At 44.1% G+C, this 20418-nt stretch overlaps 1 protein-coding gene across 1 annotated transcript in view; it reads left to right on the top strand.

The window, feature by feature from the left end:
• The window catches only part of plpp4 (phospholipid phosphatase 4), a 108400-nt gene that overhangs the window by 77200 nt on the left and 10782 nt on the right, over positions 1-20418 (top strand). The window contains exon 6 of the mRNA XM_054749854.2: positions 19915-20085. Within this exon, the coding sequence (XP_054605829.1) occupies positions 19915-20085 (171 nt within the window). The remainder of the gene's footprint in view (positions 1-19914; positions 20086-20418) is intronic.

The raw sequence follows: 20418 nt of genomic DNA, 5'->3' as shown, positions 1-20418 counted from the left end.
AGGGTACCTCTTAGCCAATAGCGATGGCAGATTTAAATTCAAATGCAGTGCAGAGTTTTTACCTGACAACGGCACAATGCTGACAGTTTTAGGCAGAAAAGTAAATTTTAACTAAAATGCACAAAAGTGCAAAACTATTGATTACACGTGTCTGCAGCATGATTAGACACGCATTTATATAGTTTATCAGAAAAAATTGTTGATTTGGGGGTGACTTGCTCTTTAACTCATTCACTGCCAGCTGTTTCCTGATCGGTAAAGCCCTTCACTGCCAGCGTTTCTCGCCGTTTTTACTGTTTTTCTAAGAGTCACAGAACGTTGCGCGCTAGGATGATGTTGACGCCAAAACAACCAACACAAAGTGGAGACTCCCCTCGTACATCAGGAAGAATCCGCACGTTTCGAGCGTTATCCGTTCTTTCATAATCCGTTGTTGACTTTTGATCGGCAGAAGCTTTTCCAGTTTGCGCCTCACTTTTTTTACAGGAACGGCCCAAAACGATCTAACCAGTGGTGGTTTTGCAATTAGGCATATGTCAGCGGCTGCCTGGGGCCCCCTTATGTTGGGGGGGGGGGGGGGGGGGGGGGCTAGCCCTGACTGCTGGCACCCCTCTGTTAATGCCACAGTGGACTATTCCTTTAAAACGTCTATGCACAAATAGGAAGTGATTGGTAGTCATTCCAGTCCAATCCATTTGGTGGCAGTAATGCACCAAATTGTTGTTTGCCAAGTGCCCTAAGACCACTAATAAGAAGAAGAAGAGAAAACAGAAAAAGAAGAAGAGAGGCGGGAGCGTTCGTAACAAACTCAAAGCGATAGTCAAAACATGAAGCATCAAATGGAGTTATCCGAAGCAGCTTGCTTTAAAAAATCTTTTATCGTCACTTCTGAAAGTGACGTCGTTTTTCTATGTAAACATCAAAAGGAAGCAGAAAAGAAAATACAATGGAAAATGTTTAAAGGGAGGAAAACATAGACCAAAATGGAAAATAGAAGAAAAAAAATAAAGGCAAAAGCACAGGAGCACTGACAGGAAGAACAAAGCAGAGCAAATATTGAAGGCACTCAAAGGGAGGGAAAGACAGGAAAAAAGAGGAGGACTAATAAAAAGGGAAAATAACTCATGTCAGAAGAGGGGAGAGTTTTGCAAATCCAGTTAAAGATACGATTGTCGAAAATGTAGTGTAAGGGGGGCCCATGTCTGTGTTTGCCTTGGGCCCCCAAATTGATAAATCCGCCACTGCTCCTAACACATGGGTTTTCTGTTTCCTGATCACGTAACGTGATACGTATGCAGATGAAGATTGGCTTTAGAGCTGGGATGTTTGTTCTCACGGCGCGGGGGCTCGTTCCGACGCCCACACAGTAAAAAAATGCAAATGACGACATTCATCGTCATTGGCAGTGAATGAGTTAATAAGTGAGAATTGTAATCCTGTCATTTTCCACCCCCACTTCCCTGTCAAACTTCTAGCCCCGAAAACAGGAGCGATTGAGCTTTAAATAAAAACTTGGAAATACTTTTTTTCTTATATAAAACAGAATGATGATGAATATTAATTCTAAAATTGACTAAGGGAAGATTCTTTCAGCTCATTTTGTGAAGTTGATGATGTAACAACAGTGCTTTGTTAATTAAGGGTGCTAATTTATGAGCACCCTTAATGTTATTTGCTCATTAATCTTCTCCTCCTGCAGTTTTAGAAACATGAACTCAACAGAAAACATGCAGCTCACTGGAAAATGCATGTTTTTACTATTGTTGCTATAAAACCGCAACTCTAGATACATTTTAATCGACTCATAAACCCACCACCCTGTCGGAGAGTGATTGATCCATCCTGTTGTGTTTACGTAAATCCTTTTATAGTTTTGTCGTTTCCTCTACTGCTCATGTTTATGAAATCTAAATATTTTGGTTAGAAAATTGTGGTCAAAAGTCATTTTCTTCACTTCAAAACTGAATAAACTGTTACACATTTTTTCCATGAATACACGAGGTCTTTCTAAAAGGATAAAAAAAAGTTATTTGCACAGATTTCCTCTTTTTAAACAAATTTAACCTTTTTCCCACTAAAGTTAAGTTAAGATGCAGAAAACTAATTATTTAACGTGATATTGTTTTCCCTCCCCTGGCCTTTGGGGCTTTGGTGCTCCCTCATGAGCAACACCCAGCGGCTGACAGATGCACCTTGTTGCATCAACAATAGGCTTAATTAATTAAACAAACCGTGTGCGTAGAAATGAATTAGATTTCCTTTCTGTGAAGTGAGAATAAGGCACCAACATGCTGTTCTCACTCATGCACAATGCAAAACACCAACATATTTATGTTTGGTTACTCCTTGTTATGTTGACTCTCTGTGTTTGCAAACACACTGGTTATGTGGGGAATGGAAATACAGTTTTATTATGTCCCTCAGGCTTGAGTGAATTAGGTTTATTTATTTATTTTTTAACTACCATCTCAGATTGAATGTGTTCTTGTGCTTTCTGTCAAAAACATTCATTCAGTTTGAGTCATGTACATGTATTTTCTGTGCTTATCTGTAACATTCTCATTTAGAAAATGATGCCTAGCTGGAACTGCGCTGCAGAGTTTAAATAAACCTTATTGATATTTTGATGCCCAGTTTGTTTTTCCTGTTAACTCCTGAAAGGTTGAGTGATCACATTTGATCATTTGTGAATGCTTTAGTCTTGATTTGCAGCCTGAAGCAGACTATTTTTAAGAAACGTCTAGGACGATTAGGACGGAGCATGCGCTGACGGCCGATCACCGGATACACGGCAGCGTTTGAGGCTGATGGCAGCTCATTAGCAAACATCCACAAACATTTAAGACGCATTTTTGCCTAATTTATCTACTGACAACGCAAAGAATAATCTGGTAAGTATAACTCACTCAATCTGGAGGTAAGTGAAGAAAATTTAGAAAGTTTACAAAACCATATTGACAGAGTTTTTGAGTTTTTCGTCATGGGTCCGAAGAAATCAGCAGCTGAGCCTGAAACACCTGGGACCAAGAGGAGCCGTCCTCAGGACTCGCCTGAGGCCTCATCTCCCTGTAAGGACATATTAGAATTATTAGATTCTATAGATAAACGGCTTCTGGGATTTGAGGGACCACTTCATCTGCTCGAGGTTCTACACCAGGAGTTTCAGAACCTCCGAACATCTTTGGAGTTCAGCCAAGAGCAGGTTGAGCGGCTCGCTGCTGAGAACGCGTCTCTGCGGGAGTCCGTTTCTTCCCTGGAAGAGGGAGTGACGCGGATCACCCAGGACAACAAGATTCTGAAAGAAACGGTTTTGGACCTTCAGGCCCGTAGCATGAGGGATAATTTGGTGTTCGCAGGCCTGCCGGAGCAGGCGGGACGAGCGGAGACCTGCGAGCATACAATCAAGAACTTTCTCCAGACCCAAATGAAGATACCCGAAGAAACGGTAAAAAACGTCACCTTTCACTGGGTACATCGCCTTGGAGCTAAAAGAGGGGACAGCAGAAGACCTCGTCCCATCGTGGCTAAATTTGAACATTTTAAGTAGAAGGATCTTGTTAAAAGTCACAGAAGAGAGCTCAAAGGGAAAGACTTCAGCATAAATGACCAGTTCCCTAAGGAAATCCTGGATCGGCGCCGAGTCCTCTTTCAGCTGCTCAAAAAGTTTATCCAGGATGGGAAGAGAGCTGTCATCTCGGTGGATAAGCTTTATGTGGACAATAAGCTTTAGAAGGAGCGAGGAGTGACTGACTGGCTGTATTAGCCCAACATCAGGTCAGACATTTATTATTCTTATCAGGATTCACTGGGATTGATCATGTCAGGATTAAACAGCTGCTAAATCCGTTTTCTAGATGATGAGATCACCTGTTCATCACCACCTCACACCCCTATCACCGTTTCTTAGTTCTTTCTTCTTTTTTAACCTGTATAATTCTTTCCTTTCCTCTTTACCTGCTTCTGTATATTTACAACTGGATGGCACAACCACACAACTTTCCAACACTGCGTCAGACTCAACACACACACACACACGCGCGCGTGCGCACACACACACACACACACACACACACACACACACACACACACAAATTAAATCCACAGCAAAATATCACAATTTATGCGTCAAATAATACAACCACAATTACTGTTGGATCTTTATTATTATTAACTTTTCTGTTATTTATTAACATACTATTTTATACATTTAGTTAGTTATTCCATCTTATTCACATGAAGGCGTCATATTTTAGCTACTCACACACACATCTATGGGTGCACTAAGGTTTGTCTCATGGAACGTACATGGAGCTGGCTCCATAGAGAAAAGAATAAAGATTTTTGATCAGCTAAAGAGAGTGCAAGCAGACGTAATATTATTACAAGAGACTCATAGATCTGCCACATCCGCAGATGAACTTCAAACACCTGAGTTTCCCAGCATGTTCTCTGCCTGCTATAACTCTAGGCAAAGGAGTGTAGCTATTTTAATAAACAAAAACATCAATTTCACAGTATTGGACACAGTCTCTGATCCAGAGGGTAGATTTATGAAGTTAAAAATATCTGTACAGAATCAAAGTTTATGTATTGTCAGTATATACTGTGCAAATATTGATGACCCTTAATTCTTTCATAATTTTTTCCCTGTACTCTCCAAACTCTTGGACTGTCCACTTATACTTGGAGGTGATTTAAATTTTTGGATGAACTCTTTAACAGACAGGCTCAGTACAGCTGGGACTCAGCGCAATTGGCAATCCACTAACATAGTTAAACAGTACATGAGTGATTATGGGCTTTGTGATGCATGGCGATCTCTTCATCCTAACCGTAGAGACTATACTTTTTTCTCACACGTCCATCACTCTCATTCACGTTTGGATTATTTTCTAGTCAGCAGCTCATTGTTGGCTGACATTTCAGACACTGAGACACCCCATAGTTGTCAGCGACCATGCTCCGGTTTCATTAACTCTGGTAAATAAGAAGACAATCCCACCAAACAAAAACTGGAGGTTTAATACATCACTGCTTAAAGATGAAGGTTTTATTGATTTTTTTAAAAAGGAGTGGGCTTTATATTTAGAACATAATGACCTGCCTGGAACATCAGCATCTATTCTCTGGGAGGCAGGAAAGGCAGTGATGAGAGGTAAAATAATCTCTTTCTCATCACATAAGAAAAAAAAAAACAGAAAACAAACGTATTCAGGAGGTAGAAGAAAACATTAAGTCTTTAGAAGCATCCACAGAAGAAGAGTTAATGAGCAAATTACGTAAAGCTAAATTAGAACTTCTTGGAATTATTGACAAAAAGACACAATTTTTAGCATAAAGACTACGAATAGAAAACTTTGAACATAGTAATAAAATAGGTACATTTTTAGCTAGCCAGTTAAAAATTAATAAAGAGAAAACTACCATATCTGCTGTTAAAGACTCAACCGGGAATATAGTTTATGACCCTGAAAGCATAAACAACACTTTCAGAGACTTTTACCAAACGTTGTACTCACCACAGATAAACCCGATAATGAGATAAATGAGTTCCTTGACATGATAACACTTCCTAAACTAAACTGGACTCGCCACTAACATCAGTTGAGCTCCAGGAAGCCCTTAAATCCATGACTAATAGGAAAGCTCCAGGTCCAGACGGGTTTCCAGCAGAGTTCTACAAAGAATTCTGGATCATTCTGGCTCCAACATTTTTCAGAATGGTGAGGGAAATCAAAGAGAGCGGCAGATTACAGCCAAACATGAATTCAGCCAATATTAGTGTCTTGTTAAAACCAGGCAAAGACCCTGCATTTCCTACCAGCTATCGCCCAATTTCTCTTTTTAATGTTGATCTCAAAATAATTTGTAAAGCCCTGGCCAAAAGATTAGAGAAGGTAACCCCCTTCATAATACACCCTGACCAAACTGGTTTCATTAAGGGTAAACAGTCATCCACAAACTCGCGTAGGTTACTTAATTTGATAGATTTCTCTTACAGTAGAAACATAGAAACTAGTATATTATCTCTAGATGCAGAAAAGGCTTTTGATAGAGTTCACTGGAAGTTCTTATTTGCAACTTTACATAAATTTGGCTTTGGGAACTTCTTCATGAATTGGCTACAAACATTATACAATCAATCAATCAATCAATCAATCAATCAATCAATCAATCAATCAATCAATCAAAGCTTTATTTATAAAGCGCCTTCCGCAACCCTGTCAGGAAGGCCAAGGGGCTGAACATGGTACAGTAGAAGGTAAATATATTGAAAAAAATCAAAAATCAAAGCAATTCAAATTACAAAATACAAATTACAAAAAAGGTGAAACATTCTGGTACAGGACAAATGTGTAAAACAATGGATAGAGTGAACCAATGAAAACTGTGAAATAAATTCAACATAAAAGAGGGCCAAAATCAAACATGTTCAGGAAACGCCAAGCGGAGGAGGTGTGTTTTTAGGTGATTCTTAAAGACTGGCAGAGATGGGGACAGCCTAACTGAGGGTGGCAACTGGTTCCAGAGTAACGGTGCTAGGACTGAGAAAGCCCGGTCCCCACGAGTACGACACCTAGAACGAGGGACAGTGAGCAGGCCTTGGTCAGAGGAGCGCAGAGCGCGTGATGGGGAATGTCTATTCAGGAGTGTGGCTAGATAGGGGGGACCACCACCCTGGAAGAAATGATAAACAAAGACGAGGATTTTGAATTGTGAGCGATAGCAAACTGGAAGCCAGAGCAGGGAGGTCAGAACCGGACTGATGTGGTCCCGTTTCCTGGTCCCAGTCAGGAACCTGACTGTGCTGTTCTGCACAACCTGTAGGCGACGCAGTGATGACTGACACAACCCTGCATAGAGAGAGTTGTAGTAATCAAGCCTAGAAATAACAAAGGCATGCAGTACCCGCTCCAGGTGGGCTCTCGACAGCATATGCTTGATTTTTGCAAGGCGTCTCAGGTGAAAGAAACTGGACCGGATCACAGAATTGATGTGAGCATCAATTTTAAGTCCAGCATCAAGTTTCACCCCCAAACTGGTAACAACTGGTTTTGAGTAGGGAGAACGAGGGCCAAGATCAACATAACGATCCCTATTCCTGCTGTTGGGGTGAAAAACAATGAGCTCTGTCTTTCCCTCATTCAGATGTAGAACGTTGGCCATTAGCCAAGACTTCACCTCGTTAAGACAGGACACAAAGGACTGGATAGAGTGACCTTTCTCCAGACACAATGGACAGTAAATCTGGCAGTCGTCAGCATAGAGATGGAATGATAAGCCATGTTTATGAAAGATTGACCCCAGAGGTAGCAGATAAATGGCAAACAAAAGAGGACCAAGGATCGATCCCTGCGGGACCCCCCAGCGGAGCCCCTCCCAAGATGAATAAACATCACCCAGTTTAACGCAGAATGTCCTGTTGTGGAGATACGATCTAAACCAGTCCAGAGCAGACCCTTTGATCCCAACCCATCGTTCCAAGCGATCGAGTAGAATCGCGTGGTCAACTGTGTCGAAGGCTGCTGTCAGGTCTAACAACAGAAGCACCACAGATGTACACTGATCTAGTGATAGATGGATGTCATTTAGGACCCCCAGTAGAGCTGACTCTGTGCTATGGCCAGACCTGAACACTGATTGAAAAACCTCAAATAGATCAGACTCAGCTAAATGTGAGACCAGCTGCTGATAAATGACTTTCTCAAGCAGTTTTGATGTAAAAGGCAGGGTAGAGATAGGCCTGTAATTTGCGATCACAGAGACATCAGCACCAGGTTTTTTCAGGGTCGGCCGAATAACTGCTGCTTTCAAAGCAGCTGGGACCACACTTGTGCTGAGGCTCCCATTGATAATCTGACCAAGTGAAGGGCCAAGACACGGAAAGGCAGCCTTTCAGAGATGAGGCGGCAGAACGTCAAGTGGAGAGCCAGATGGCTTCTGCCTCACAACAAGCTTACTCAGCTCAGAGTATGAAACAGTATTGAGGGCCCTCAGGGTGGGTGGTGATGGAGGAACTGGAACAGGGTCAACAGAGTTACCAGAAATAGCTGCTCTAATACCTGATACTTTATGAACAAAGAATCTGTGAAAATCTTCAGAGTTTCCAGCAGCTGTAGGAGACATGGAGCTAGGCTCTTGATACACCAGAACAGAATTTAGTGTTTTGTAGAGAATCCTGGGATTCTTGGAGTTTGTTTCGATGATGTCTGCAAAATAGGCCGTTCTGGCAGCCCTCACAGCATCCTGATAAGCAACCAGCGATGCTCTGAACAACTCACGCGAGACCTGTAGGCCATCCTTTTTCCACTTTCTCTCAGAGGCTCTACACGCCCGCCTACAAGCCCGTGTGACATCAGAGAGCCAAGGCTCCCTCCTAGGCCTAGACTTGCAAAGCTTGAGAGGGGCAACCACGTCCAGGACCTGATTACAAAGTACATCAAAGTGTTGTGAATAGTGATCAATGTTAGATGGATCTGGGTTAAAGGTCTCTAACCTTATAGACATACAGTCCACAAACTTTGAAATAGTTTCTGCATCCAGGGCTCTGAACCTAGTAGTTGGAGCTTCACACACAGGGACAGGACATGGCAACATAACATCACAGAGTATAGGAGAGTGGTCAGAGAACACAGGAGGCAAAGTCACAAGGTTCATGACAGGGAGACCAAAAGAGATAACCAGGTCCAGGGTGTGACCCCTGGCATGAGTTGGGGACGATACCCATTGAGTCAAATTGAATGAATCTAGCAAATTCAAAAAACCTTTAGCAAGCACATTGTCAGGACAGCAGATATGGATGTTAAAATCACCAAAAAATAGGACATAGTCATATTTTAGGATGCAGTCTGCCACAAGATCACAGAAATCATTAAAGAAGTTAGAGTCAGTCTTTGGAGGGCGATAAATCAGCACGACGAGCAGGCGGGGGGAGATGCACAGTTCAAATAAGCACAGTTCAAAGGAAGAAAATGACATGGTGGGTTTAAGCTGTTTACAAGGAAAGCTGGATTTAAAAACAACAACCAGCCCTCCACCTCTGCCCCGTGATCTGGGGATATTAAAACAGGAGCAGCTAGGTGGTACCAGCTCCAGCAGGGCACTTGAGTCACCACACGGGATCCATGACTCACAGGTGCAGAGAAAACCCAAGTCATGCTGAATAAAAAATTCACAAAGAATAAAAGTTTTGTTCAGCACAGACCTGGCACTGACTAGACCAAACCGGGTCTGCGGCGGGGCTGCGGCCCCGAGATCGCGCACGGGACCAGTCCCCTTTAACTCTGTGCCTGTAACCGAGCGCAGATTCTCCCAGCAAACCCCAGTCTGGTGAGGTCTTCGAGCCGATTGGCCGTGTCGTGGTGCCAGTTCACCCTCAGAGCTGGCCAAGTTCCCTAGGCAGGGTGCAGAGTAATCCATGAGACATCTTGGAACCACCGGGTCAGAAGCTGGGCCGAATCGGACCAGCCGCTTCTTCAGGGATCCAGCCCGACGTCTCACGCGCCGGCTACCTCTCTTTCCCCGTCTTCTCCGTTGCTTCCTTCTGGAGCTGGGGCGGACAGAGGGCCGACACATCAAGGCTTGGGGGGAGAGAGCACACGGGCAGTCCAACCAGCAGCGCCATCTGTGAGGTTCCCAGCGCGCGCAACCCGCTACATCAACGTGAGGACGAAGCCTCAACAGCGCAGCTCGATCGTATGTCACCAGAGAGTCCACACCATACAAAAAAGTCATCAGAGACAACAAAAATGCATAAAAGCCAATAAAACGCCAATAAAAGCCAGTAAAAAGCAAGGTACCACTGCATAAAGAGGACGAGCAGCTCGCAGCGTGCACCCACGCGAGCGCCATCTCACTCTCTAATGAGTTCACCATTATACAGTTCACCAACAGCACGTGTCAGGACAAATGACCAAATATCAGCTAGCTTCTGTCTTCAGAGGGGGACCAGGCAGGGATGCCCACTCTCCCCCTCACTGTTTGTTATTTTTATCGAACCACTAGCAACAGCAAGTAGGCAAACAACAGGTATTGAAGGGATAAAGTGTAAGAAAATAGAACATAAAATCAGTCTTTATGCAGATGATGTTTTACTCTCAATCCTCTCTCTCCCATTCAATAGAACTGATAAACTCTTTTTCAAAAGTTTCAGATTACTCTATAAGCTGGATAAAATCCACAGTTCTACCAATTCATTTCTCTTTTGTCAATTTGCTTAATACACAATTGAATTCAGGGAATACCTGGGAATTAATGTCTCTCCCAAGCTGGCAGATCTAACCAAACTAAACTACATCCCACTTTTAAAGAAAGTGGAAGATGATCTTGCAAGATGGAAATCCTTACCGATATCACTCATGGGGAGGGTTGCTACAATTAAAATGATGGTCTTACCCAGAATAAATTACTTATTCTCGATGATCCCAAACAAACACCCAGCTGACTGGTTTAAATCTCTGGACTCCTCAATTACTAAATTCCTTTGACATGATAAACCTCCACGAATTAGCTTAAAATCGCTTCAGAAGACCAAAGACAGAGGAGGAGTGGATTTACCCAACTTTTATTATTATTTCTTAGCCAACAGGCTGAAATATATACCAAGATGGTTGCAAGATAACCCACTAGATGAGTCCTGGTTAGATATAGAACAGACACTTTGCAATACGATAGAGCTTTCAGACTTACCATTTATTAGCTCAGGCATAAGAAAACATAAAAGCTTCAAAAGTATTAGTATCAGCACCTCTCTGACAGCATGGTGGGAGTATCTAAAAATGACAGTCTTCACTAATACCATGCAGACACACACCTATCTGGAATAATCCTGATATTTTGCAAAATAACTAAATGATGAACCTTCCGGACTGGAAAAATAAAGGAATCCTATACCTGAAACACATATATGAAGGATTGGACTTCATCCCTTTTAATCAAATAGTCTCCCAATTTGGAATGGATAAGAATAGCTTTTTAGAATATCACCAAATTAAATCTGTAGTCAAACAAAAATTTAAGCTCAATAAAATAGAATTACAAACACCACCAAGGGTATTTGACTTCTATAGTCTCAAACCCCCCAAACTACTGTCTAAAGTATATAAGACACTGTCCAAAATAGACAATAAAATTGCAATCCCTATTGAAAAATGGGAGGTGGATCTATCAGTTAGCTTTGACCAGAACTTCTGGTCCCAAACTTGTTTACAAACTTTTAAAATGATCCAACACTCCAATTTACAATTAATTCAGTACAAAATTCTACACAGAGTACACTATACAGGTCATCGGATGTTCAAGATGGGGTTTGTGTCATCTGACACCTGTACACACTGCACAAACAACATTCCTGACAATTACATGCGCTGTGGTCCTGTCCACCTGTCCAGGAATTTTGGGGTAGAGTATGTGAGGATCTGTCAAAATGTCTGAAATGTCATATCCCAACTTCCCCCTCTCTGTTTACTGGGAAACCTGGACGATGTCCCGATTGAAACATCTTTGGATCACGTGGTTCTGACTGCCATATGTATCGCTAAGAAAACGATCCTCTTGAATTGGAAAAATAGAGAAACTCTCTGCATTAACCAGTATAGAAATCTTTTGTTAGATCATATCACACTTGATTTAGCCTCTGCTTCAACTTCAAATCAATCTCTCTGGGCTCCTTTGATCGGTTCCATCACATAGCGATGATGGGGGACCATTGATGTTGTCCTATGGGATGATGTGGGGGGGGGGTCTGAGTTTGGAGTATCCGGATGTTCCCTGGAGGTGGGTTCACTGGGGGGTGTCTGGGACTGGGGGGCCGTTGCCCCCTCTGGAGGTGCTTGGGTTGCCTCGGGGGGTGGACTACTGGTGGGTGTGAGTGGGGCCCCTTGGAGGTCTTGGCGGCAGCCATGGGTCACTGCCTGGCAGCTGCATTGCCCCTGGGCAGGTCTGGGTGGGGGCCTGGGGCTCGGGGTGTGGGGGTGGCTGGCCCTGTGTGGGGATCTGGGTGGGACCTTGGGGGTCGGAACCTGGCATGTATGCTGCCGGGAAGGAGACAGGCACATGCAGCAGTGCCTGGCCCGGGTTTGGAGACCTCGGGTATACCTCTGGCTAGCTCCTCTGCTGTCTCATCACAGGGGAGGGGGAGGCCCAGGACCCAACCTTACCTGGATGTCCTGTGTCTTATATATTCTGGAAGTTGTGCAAATGCAGGGATGGGCATAGATATTCTGCTGGGGTGGGGCTGGGTTGGTGCCCTCGGGCTCCGTGAGGCTCTGCGATGCTGCTGCTTTGGGCCCTGGCAGGATGGGCTGGGGTCTCCATGCCCTGGGTGGCAATTTGACAACAGAGGTGCCTATTGGGGCCAGTGGGGAGCTGGCTCCCTGGAGGGCTAAGCCCAACTAGCCATTCCTCCCCATCCTTGCATATTTTTCTCCTCCTGCTCCCTCACATCATCACACAAACATGCACATAGGACCTTGTGGGGTGGTCAAGTCAGGGAGTGCGGGTATTTACTCCATTTCCGCATTCCTGTGGCAACCTGCCCCTCAATTTTATTTGCACCTTATACACGTCCACCGAAGACATTCCACGCAAACACACACTTAGGGCCTTGGGAGTGAGCATATTCAACGGCACTTGGCAGGGGGGTTTCTCGGCCTCCTCCCAAGTGCCGGTGCCCACTTCCAATTTAAAACTGCACTTAAACACCGAGGGCTGTGGGTGCAAGTGGGGTGGTGCGGTGGCATCAGTTGGATATAGGCCAGACAATGCCCGCACTGCCTGCTCACTACCGCCATGCATACACCTTATCAACACACAACACTATATTGGAGCAGGCGGAGGGAGACTAGGGGTCTTAGCACACCTCTGTTGTTGCTTGGCTTCCTGGGGCTGGAGGCTAGGAGGGAGATCTGGCCGTCTGGTTGGGGTCTGGGGTGGTGGGTTGCTGTGCTCAGCATTGGGCGGGGGAGCCTGCTCATCAGCACCCCAGCAGAAAGGGTCAAACTCTGGTAACGGTTGTACCCAATGTGCAGCAGTACCGGGACCAGAGTGAATAGGGTGTGTATGGGGAGCATGAGTGGGTGTCCGGTGTGCATTTTTGTAAGTCTTTGGTTGTATGTGTATGTGTGCATGTGTGAGCATGAGGGAGGGAGTGTGTGATTGTGTTTGTGTATGACTGTATATGTCAGGTGGGGGCTTTGACTCCTCCCTTCTCCTGGGACTTCTTTTTATGATATAGATCTTCGTCTCCCCTCCCCCTGCCACACCTGGTGTGGGGTGTGGTGCCTTGATCTGCCTGAGTGTTCGTGGCTCCTGGGTCAGGGGGTTTAAGATCTTTGGCGCCTGCCTGGTCAGTCCCGGTGGCTGCCTGGTGGGGTATGGGTCCCTTGGCTCTGCTGGGTCCCCGGCGGGGGAGGTCGCCCCTGGGTCCCGGGCCGCTGGGTCCTGGGCTCGGCCGGCTAGGGGGTGGGAGGCTGCGGGTGGGCCTGTGGGCTTGCCGCTGATATCTCCAGGGACTCTGCTGGCTGCTGGTTGTGGCCCCCCGGGGCGACCCTCTGTGCCTCTCGAGGGGGGCGGGGGCCTTTCTGGTTGCAGTCTCCTTGGGATTCCTGTGTTCTGGGGCAGCGCCTGGATCTCTGGGACTCGGAGCTCCCCCCGTCTCCTACACATCTTTGGGGGGTGGGGGGTGGGGGTGGGGGGGGGGTGCTTCTGTGGTCCCTCACACTCTCAATTGGATGCTCCTATAGAGAAACCTTACATAAACAAGCGCGTGTACACACACAGGTGCTCACATGGTGCTCTCAAAAGTATGGGCTTGGGCACATTCAACACATGTCTTAAGGCTGTCATTGCCACTACATGCACTATGATTTATTATCGTGTGATTGTTCAGTTAAACAATGTTGATTTTATATTTCATCATCAGGTTGACACAGTGATAGCTTGCTCATGATGTATTGTTGTGTGTCCCATTTTTTTCTTCTATTCTTTCTTTCTGCAGGTCTAGAAGCAGACTCTTGTTAATTATTGTTTATTTTTGTGGACCCCACCCCCCACCCCCTTCCCCCATCTCTCCCCACCTTTTGTCTTTTCCTTTCTCTTTCACCTCTGTCTCCGTGTCTGGTCGGTATTACAAAGCATTCAAAAACAACAGCAATGAAGTTTTAAGTAGCAGCCGCAACATTAAAAGCAGACGCCTTGATGCTCCACCTGAGAGTAAATCTGTAAGGCTTGTTACCAGCATTCAGACATCAATTCTGTTTGCCTCACAGCCAGGCAGGACACGGTAAAAAATAAATAAATAAACAAAAAAACAACAACAAAAAAAGAAACGTCTAAAAAATGTAGAAAAACACAATATAAACAAGACAAAATATGTGAAAAAAATACAAAGTTAATAAGAGTTAAATAAATAAATATTAAACAAAATGTTGAAGTGATGCAAGTTAAAACCTTCAGTCCTGAGACTGAGTCTGTAATTAAGTTACGTCTTCTCAATCCACTAATGGAATTGCCCTGACTCTCCTTAGAGGTACCGGGATAAATAGTGCAAGCTGCTCTGTGGCTGGAAATGAGGATCAGTCATCCAGAGGTGAGACGAACGATCCCTGGGTCTGAGGATCTACGACTACGATGGGAAAAGTGATACACTTTGTGGGTGATGATTTACCAAAGTACCACTTAACTTTTTACGCCAGCGTGGCTGATATTTCTCTGACTGTTCATCTGATTGAAACGTTTTACTGTGTTACATGTTTCGTTATTTTAAACTCAAATACCAACGTTTTGGAATTAAATGTTCCTGTGATGGGCAAACAAGAGTTAACCGTAACAGCTAGCGGTGAAAGTCAAAAATTAGAAAATGGTTCATTTGTGTCAGTAATTCAACTAAAACGGTGGGACTAGTATAGGAGAAACTCACTGCCTGCGAAGCCAGATGTGTCAGCCTTTATACGTTATAACTGTGATGATTATGGCTTACAGCTGATTAAAACCCCACATTCTAAATCTCAGACAACCAGAATATTGGGAAAAGGTTCAATATTCTCAACACTCTAATCAGCTGACGAATCCAGAACACCTGCAAGGGGTTCCTGAGCCTTAAATGGGAAATAAACTGACTTTTGCAACATATTTTCCTTTTCCAATTTAACCTGTATGTGTGTTTATGAATTTTTTTCCCCTGGAGAATGGTGTGGGAGGAATATGAGTTACATTTCCAAAAGTTTTCAAAAAATACTCCTCAGTCAGATGGGAAATGTTAGGAGTAAACAAATATGACAGAGGAGGAGTGTGCAGTGTGCTCCCATCACCTCGCTTTCTGGTTGGCTGCACGTCACAACCAACAGGCGACACAATTCTTTATCTTCGATATTGGACCAAGACAATCGTACATTTTTGAAAGCATGGATTTATGATCGGAGCAGCGCCAATATAAGATGGTACCAAAACATCTTCCCTGAGGGACTCCTTCCAACCATCAAAGAACAGTTTTACAACGAATGTCCTGTCCATCAAGTAGAAGCCCTGGGCCAGAAGACTATCTCAAACTCAGGGAACAAAAGACTGAAGGATTGGCTAAGAGTTTCCTCGGAGCGTAATCACAGGGCACCCTGAGGGACACGGTCGAACAACTTCTCCAAATCAACAAAACACTGGTAGATTTGTTCGATCAACCCCACACACCCTCCAGGATCCCCCTGTGTATAGAGCTGGTCAAGTGTTCCACGGCCAGGACAAAAACTGCATTGCTCCTCCTGAATCTGAGGGTCGACTATCCAATGGACCCTTCTGTCCAGAATTCCTGAATAGACTTTAGGCTCAGGGGTGTGACCTCCTGTAGTTGGAACGTGCGTCCATCCATTTTCAGCCGCTTATCCAGAGTCAGGTTCGGGGGGGCAGTAGACCAAGCAGAAAGGCCCAGACGTCCTGCTGCCCTGCTACTTGGTCCAGCTCTTCCAGGGGAATCCTAAGGCATTCCCTGGCAAGCCAAGAGACAGTCCCTCCAGTGTGTCCTGGGTTTCCCTTGGGTCTCCTCCAGTCGGACGTGCCCGGAAAACCTCACATGGGAGGTGTCCAGGAGGAATCCTGACCAGATACCAGAGCCACCTCTCAATGTGGTGCAGCTGCTTCACACCTTTGGAAACGCACCTTTTTTTAAATAGTGGGAATCCAGTGCCAATCCAGTGGAACTTCTCCCAATGTTCATGCAATATAGCAAAGCCATGTCAGCAAGCACAGCCCTAAAACATCCTGATCCCTAGGGAACTCTGGGTGGATCTCATCCTCCCCTGGAGCCTTGCCACCGAGGTGTTTTTTGACCACCTCAGTGACCTTAGACCCAGAGATTGGAGAGCCTGGATTTTTCCCTCCGTTAACTCAAAAATGCTAATATGAATTATTTGCAAGAACTGAGTTGATTTTATTTCAGCATGAGTTTAATGAAGAAGAAAAAAACTTCCAATGCTTTTTACTTCTTCTTGCATCTAGATCCCTTACAGCGATAACTCTACTCCTCAAGGCGACCTGACGCTTGGCTGACTGGAATACAAAACTTTACACTCAGTTGTGATTTTGGCAGGTGTACAGTTTGGGCTAACACTTAAGCTGACTATGTAGTCTTTACCAAAACACCATCCCCTGTTTATTTATTTTTAAATCATGCATTTGGTTTTTGGGCCGTCTTTGCATTTTTTTAGGATCCAAACCATTTGGCAAAGATTATGTCACAAAAATGTCTGCCAACTTATTTCCCTCATTTTACTCACAACAGCAGGACATTTAGACTGGCTGTAGAAAACCCCCCCAGAAGAAAATGGTTTCATATCAACAGCTAGATTAATGTCTTTTTCTGCCAAAAGTAGCTCACTATAGCAGCTCATTTTACTGTTAAAAATAAATGAAAATTTGAAATGAAAACTGGAGCAGGCTTGAATATATTCATGGGCTGAATTTTAAAAACAAACTAAAGCCCCCTGCTGTCTAATATACTGGTGGAAATAGCCAAAGAGATCATGCCTGCCATATTCAGCTGTTTGTCAGCAGGACAGTAACGGAGACAGCTGGGCTTTTTGTCTATACTTTCCGTTCTCACCAGCCGTCCTCTGATCTTCAGGCAGCACACTTGGCTCGAGGTGTTGTTTAGCGAGCAAGTGGCTGAGTGACAAATGGGCAGCTGTCGAGAGCTGCTTGACCTGCTGCAGCAGTAAACTCATGGCCTTTTTCTCAGAATCACAAGTGGGTCCATGACTCAGTCCTTCCCTCACACAATTAGACCACCAATGCTTCTTTCACACTGGATGTTGCTAAGAGAACCAATCAGCGGCATGGCTCGTTTTGTTTGTGCTACAGCGTGAAAGCTGAGTGGAGCTTAAAGGTTGGTTTACGCCTGACGCTTCCGCGAGGTTCGCTCTGCTCCGCGTGGAAAAGTTGCGTCATTTTAACAACCAAGCCCCTCCACCGCGCCTCCGCACGGCCCAAACTTTCCGCACGGCGCATCTAGGAAATTTTCTAACCACGTGGACGGTCGAACACGGAAAAACATGGCGGACCGGCAAGAACTAGTATGGCAGAGGTTTGTAAATACAGACATTTGTATGATTCAGCTCTCAGAGATCGCCGTGATCAACATGTTGTTAATAATTCTTGGAGAGAAATAGCTCGCACTGTCGGAAAAGACGAGGACGCTATTAAAATTGCTGGAATGCCATGTTGTAAACAACAGTAATATTTACTTCTACTATGGTGTAGTGTTGGATGCATGCCGTAGAGCTCCATGCTGCCCCCTACAGTTTGGGAGAATATTGGCTCACCACAGAGACAAGCCGCACGAACTATAAACGCTGCAAGTTGAGAAGTGCGTTCCATCCGCGAGCCGCATCACCAAGCGGAAAGTAAATGTGTCAAGCATAAACCAAGCCTAAAGCTGTTGATGAACGTCAGATTTTGTTGAGTTTTCACCCATCTTGACATCATCTTGCACTAAAACCCCATCCGCATCTGCTTTCTGTTTCTGTGGTGACTTAAGAAATGAATCGCTTCACCTTTGTGGAACTGCTAGCTAGTGGGATCTAAAGCGATGGTTCCTAAAACAGTAGTCAGGATCCTACGATGGGTTAAGGAGCAGAGTTGGGGGTCTATAACATGTTTCCATAAATCAAAGAATTTGAAGGAAAAATCATCATCATCAGAAGATCAAACATTGATAAGTAAAAACAAGAAAGGCAGAACGAAGCATTCCATAATGTCGCGACCATACCCGAAAAGACCCAATCAGCCCTAGCTTTGCACCTTGACCTTGGCATACTGACCTGCAGGGCCTTAAAAACTAATATTAATTACTAATATTTAGGGATGCACCATTCTGGTCTGATATCGATATCTGATATTTATATTTATATTGCTGTTATGGCCGATAACTGATATTATTAGAGATGTACAAAGGCAACCGGTTAATTGCCATTATTGTTGTAACCAAGTAAAGTGGTTTTGCTCGGTTAACTGCTTCCAGCCCTTCTGCTGTGCTTACGTTTATATTTTGTGCCACTAGAGAGTGCACAAGCGCCGTTATCAAAAAGTTCTTGGTTTTGATCAATGGTTAAGGGTCGTCAAGAACCGGTTAAAGACATTTTGGAAAAGGTGCATTCCTAGATATTATAGTAATGAAATAGTGTATATAAACACACACACACACACATACACTGAAGCTTACTATCAGTGTCACATGACCAAGCAGTTGCAGCATGACTAAACCTGTTTGAAAACAAACAGCACCTAGATGGAAATAAATATTGATTATTGTACTTGTCAGACTGAAATCAATATGTTAAAATATAACTAACAGTGACTACTACATTTTACCATAAGTGACAATAGTTGTAAATAAAGTTTATTATGTGTTGAAGACTCCTGTTCGTTTTAGGTCCTTAAATGGGACGGCTCCTCGTTATTTGTCAGATCCGATTCACTCGTACTCCTTATCTCGCCCCCTTCGGTCAGCTGAGTAGGGACTGATGACCATGCCCACGCATAGACTCAAAAAAACACACTTGGTGGCTTTTAGTCACGATGGACTAGTGGGTGGCTGCTGTTTGTTTCTTGGTCCCAACTTGTTTGAACTGTGGACACTGGGCTTGATGTTTAATGTTTTAATTGGGTTTGATCATTTTTATATTCTGTGTACTTTTTATGCATTTATGTGTAAATTTGCCTCTACGATGGTGTACAGTGCTTTGGTTGGCCCTTGGGCCATGTGAAGGTGCTGTATAAATAAAGTTGAATGTGAAGTGTTTGGACTGAGGACGATTTGTTTGTCTGTTCTTCGTTTGTTTAGTCATCCGTCTTGTCTCTCTGTGCTCTTTTAGGTGCATCCGTCTGCTCTCCAGTCGATGATTATGCACACCTTTTTATCAGCACTCGGTTCCTCGTTTGTGATCCCCTCCCTCAGTAGAAAAGTGACTGCACCACTTGTCAGAACCTCCTGTTCTCCTGACCACTCTTGATTTGTAGTTACTGAAGGCTTTTTGAGATTTCCTGCCTGCCTCCTAGAGTCATCATCACTCGGGTCCAGCAACAACCTAAACCTCCAGACAGGATGGGTTTTAGATTAGATGAGCTTTGTCTAGTTTGCAAAATTAAGAAATCTTACAGTTATGTTTGTTAGAAAATGCTCCAAGGTCATCTGCATGTTACACTGCAATTTTTTGCTGTAACATCACCCAGAAATGGATAACACTGTGCAAAATATCACCTTTCTAGATAAGATTTCTCTAAAGGTTTTGGTTATCATCCCAATGTTTACAGAAATAACCTGAGATGGGATCATTGGCTGAAAACTTCCACCTCTTAAACTGCTTTTGTGTACTCTCTAGATGCTGATCTGTGTTGATTGACTTCATTTTCTCTTTTTCTGCCCATCAGTTGCCTTCTCCGGACTTGGTTTCACCTCCTTCTACCTGGCAGGAAAGCTTCAGTGCTTTACAGATCAGGGTCGAGGTCGCAGCTGGCGCCTCTGTGCCATGGTGCTGCCTCTTTACAGCGCCATGATGATTGCGTTGTCACGAACATGCGACTACAAACACCACTGGCAAGGTGTGCTCAGACGGATTGATGCGGCTTCAGCTGCATCAATCAGAAATATTGCCTTGAAGGTGTTTATTTCAAAACCAGTGGAATCAATAGTCAAACAGCCGTTTAGGTTTTTGACTGACATTTTTTTTTTCTAACATGGTTGTATTTTTTACACTTTTCTGACACTTTCAGGTTTAATCTTTGAGAAGATAAATCAAACGAACGTGAGCCTAAAAATATCTACTAAGGATTCCAACATTCCAAATTTGAGTTCTTTTACGTCTCCTCTAAAGATTGGAATGAGATCTGTGCTGACGGGGTGAACAAACTGCACGTGTGTGCAGTGTGTGATGA

Source organism: Nothobranchius furzeri, chromosome 12 (genome assembly GCF_043380555.1).
Source record: "Nothobranchius furzeri strain GRZ-AD chromosome 12, NfurGRZ-RIMD1, whole genome shotgun sequence".
Taxonomy (NCBI): Eukaryota; Metazoa; Chordata; class Actinopteri; order Cyprinodontiformes; family Nothobranchiidae; genus Nothobranchius; species Nothobranchius furzeri.
The sequence above is the reverse complement of the archived record's forward strand: the minus strand, read 5'-3'. Positions and strand labels throughout refer to the sequence as shown.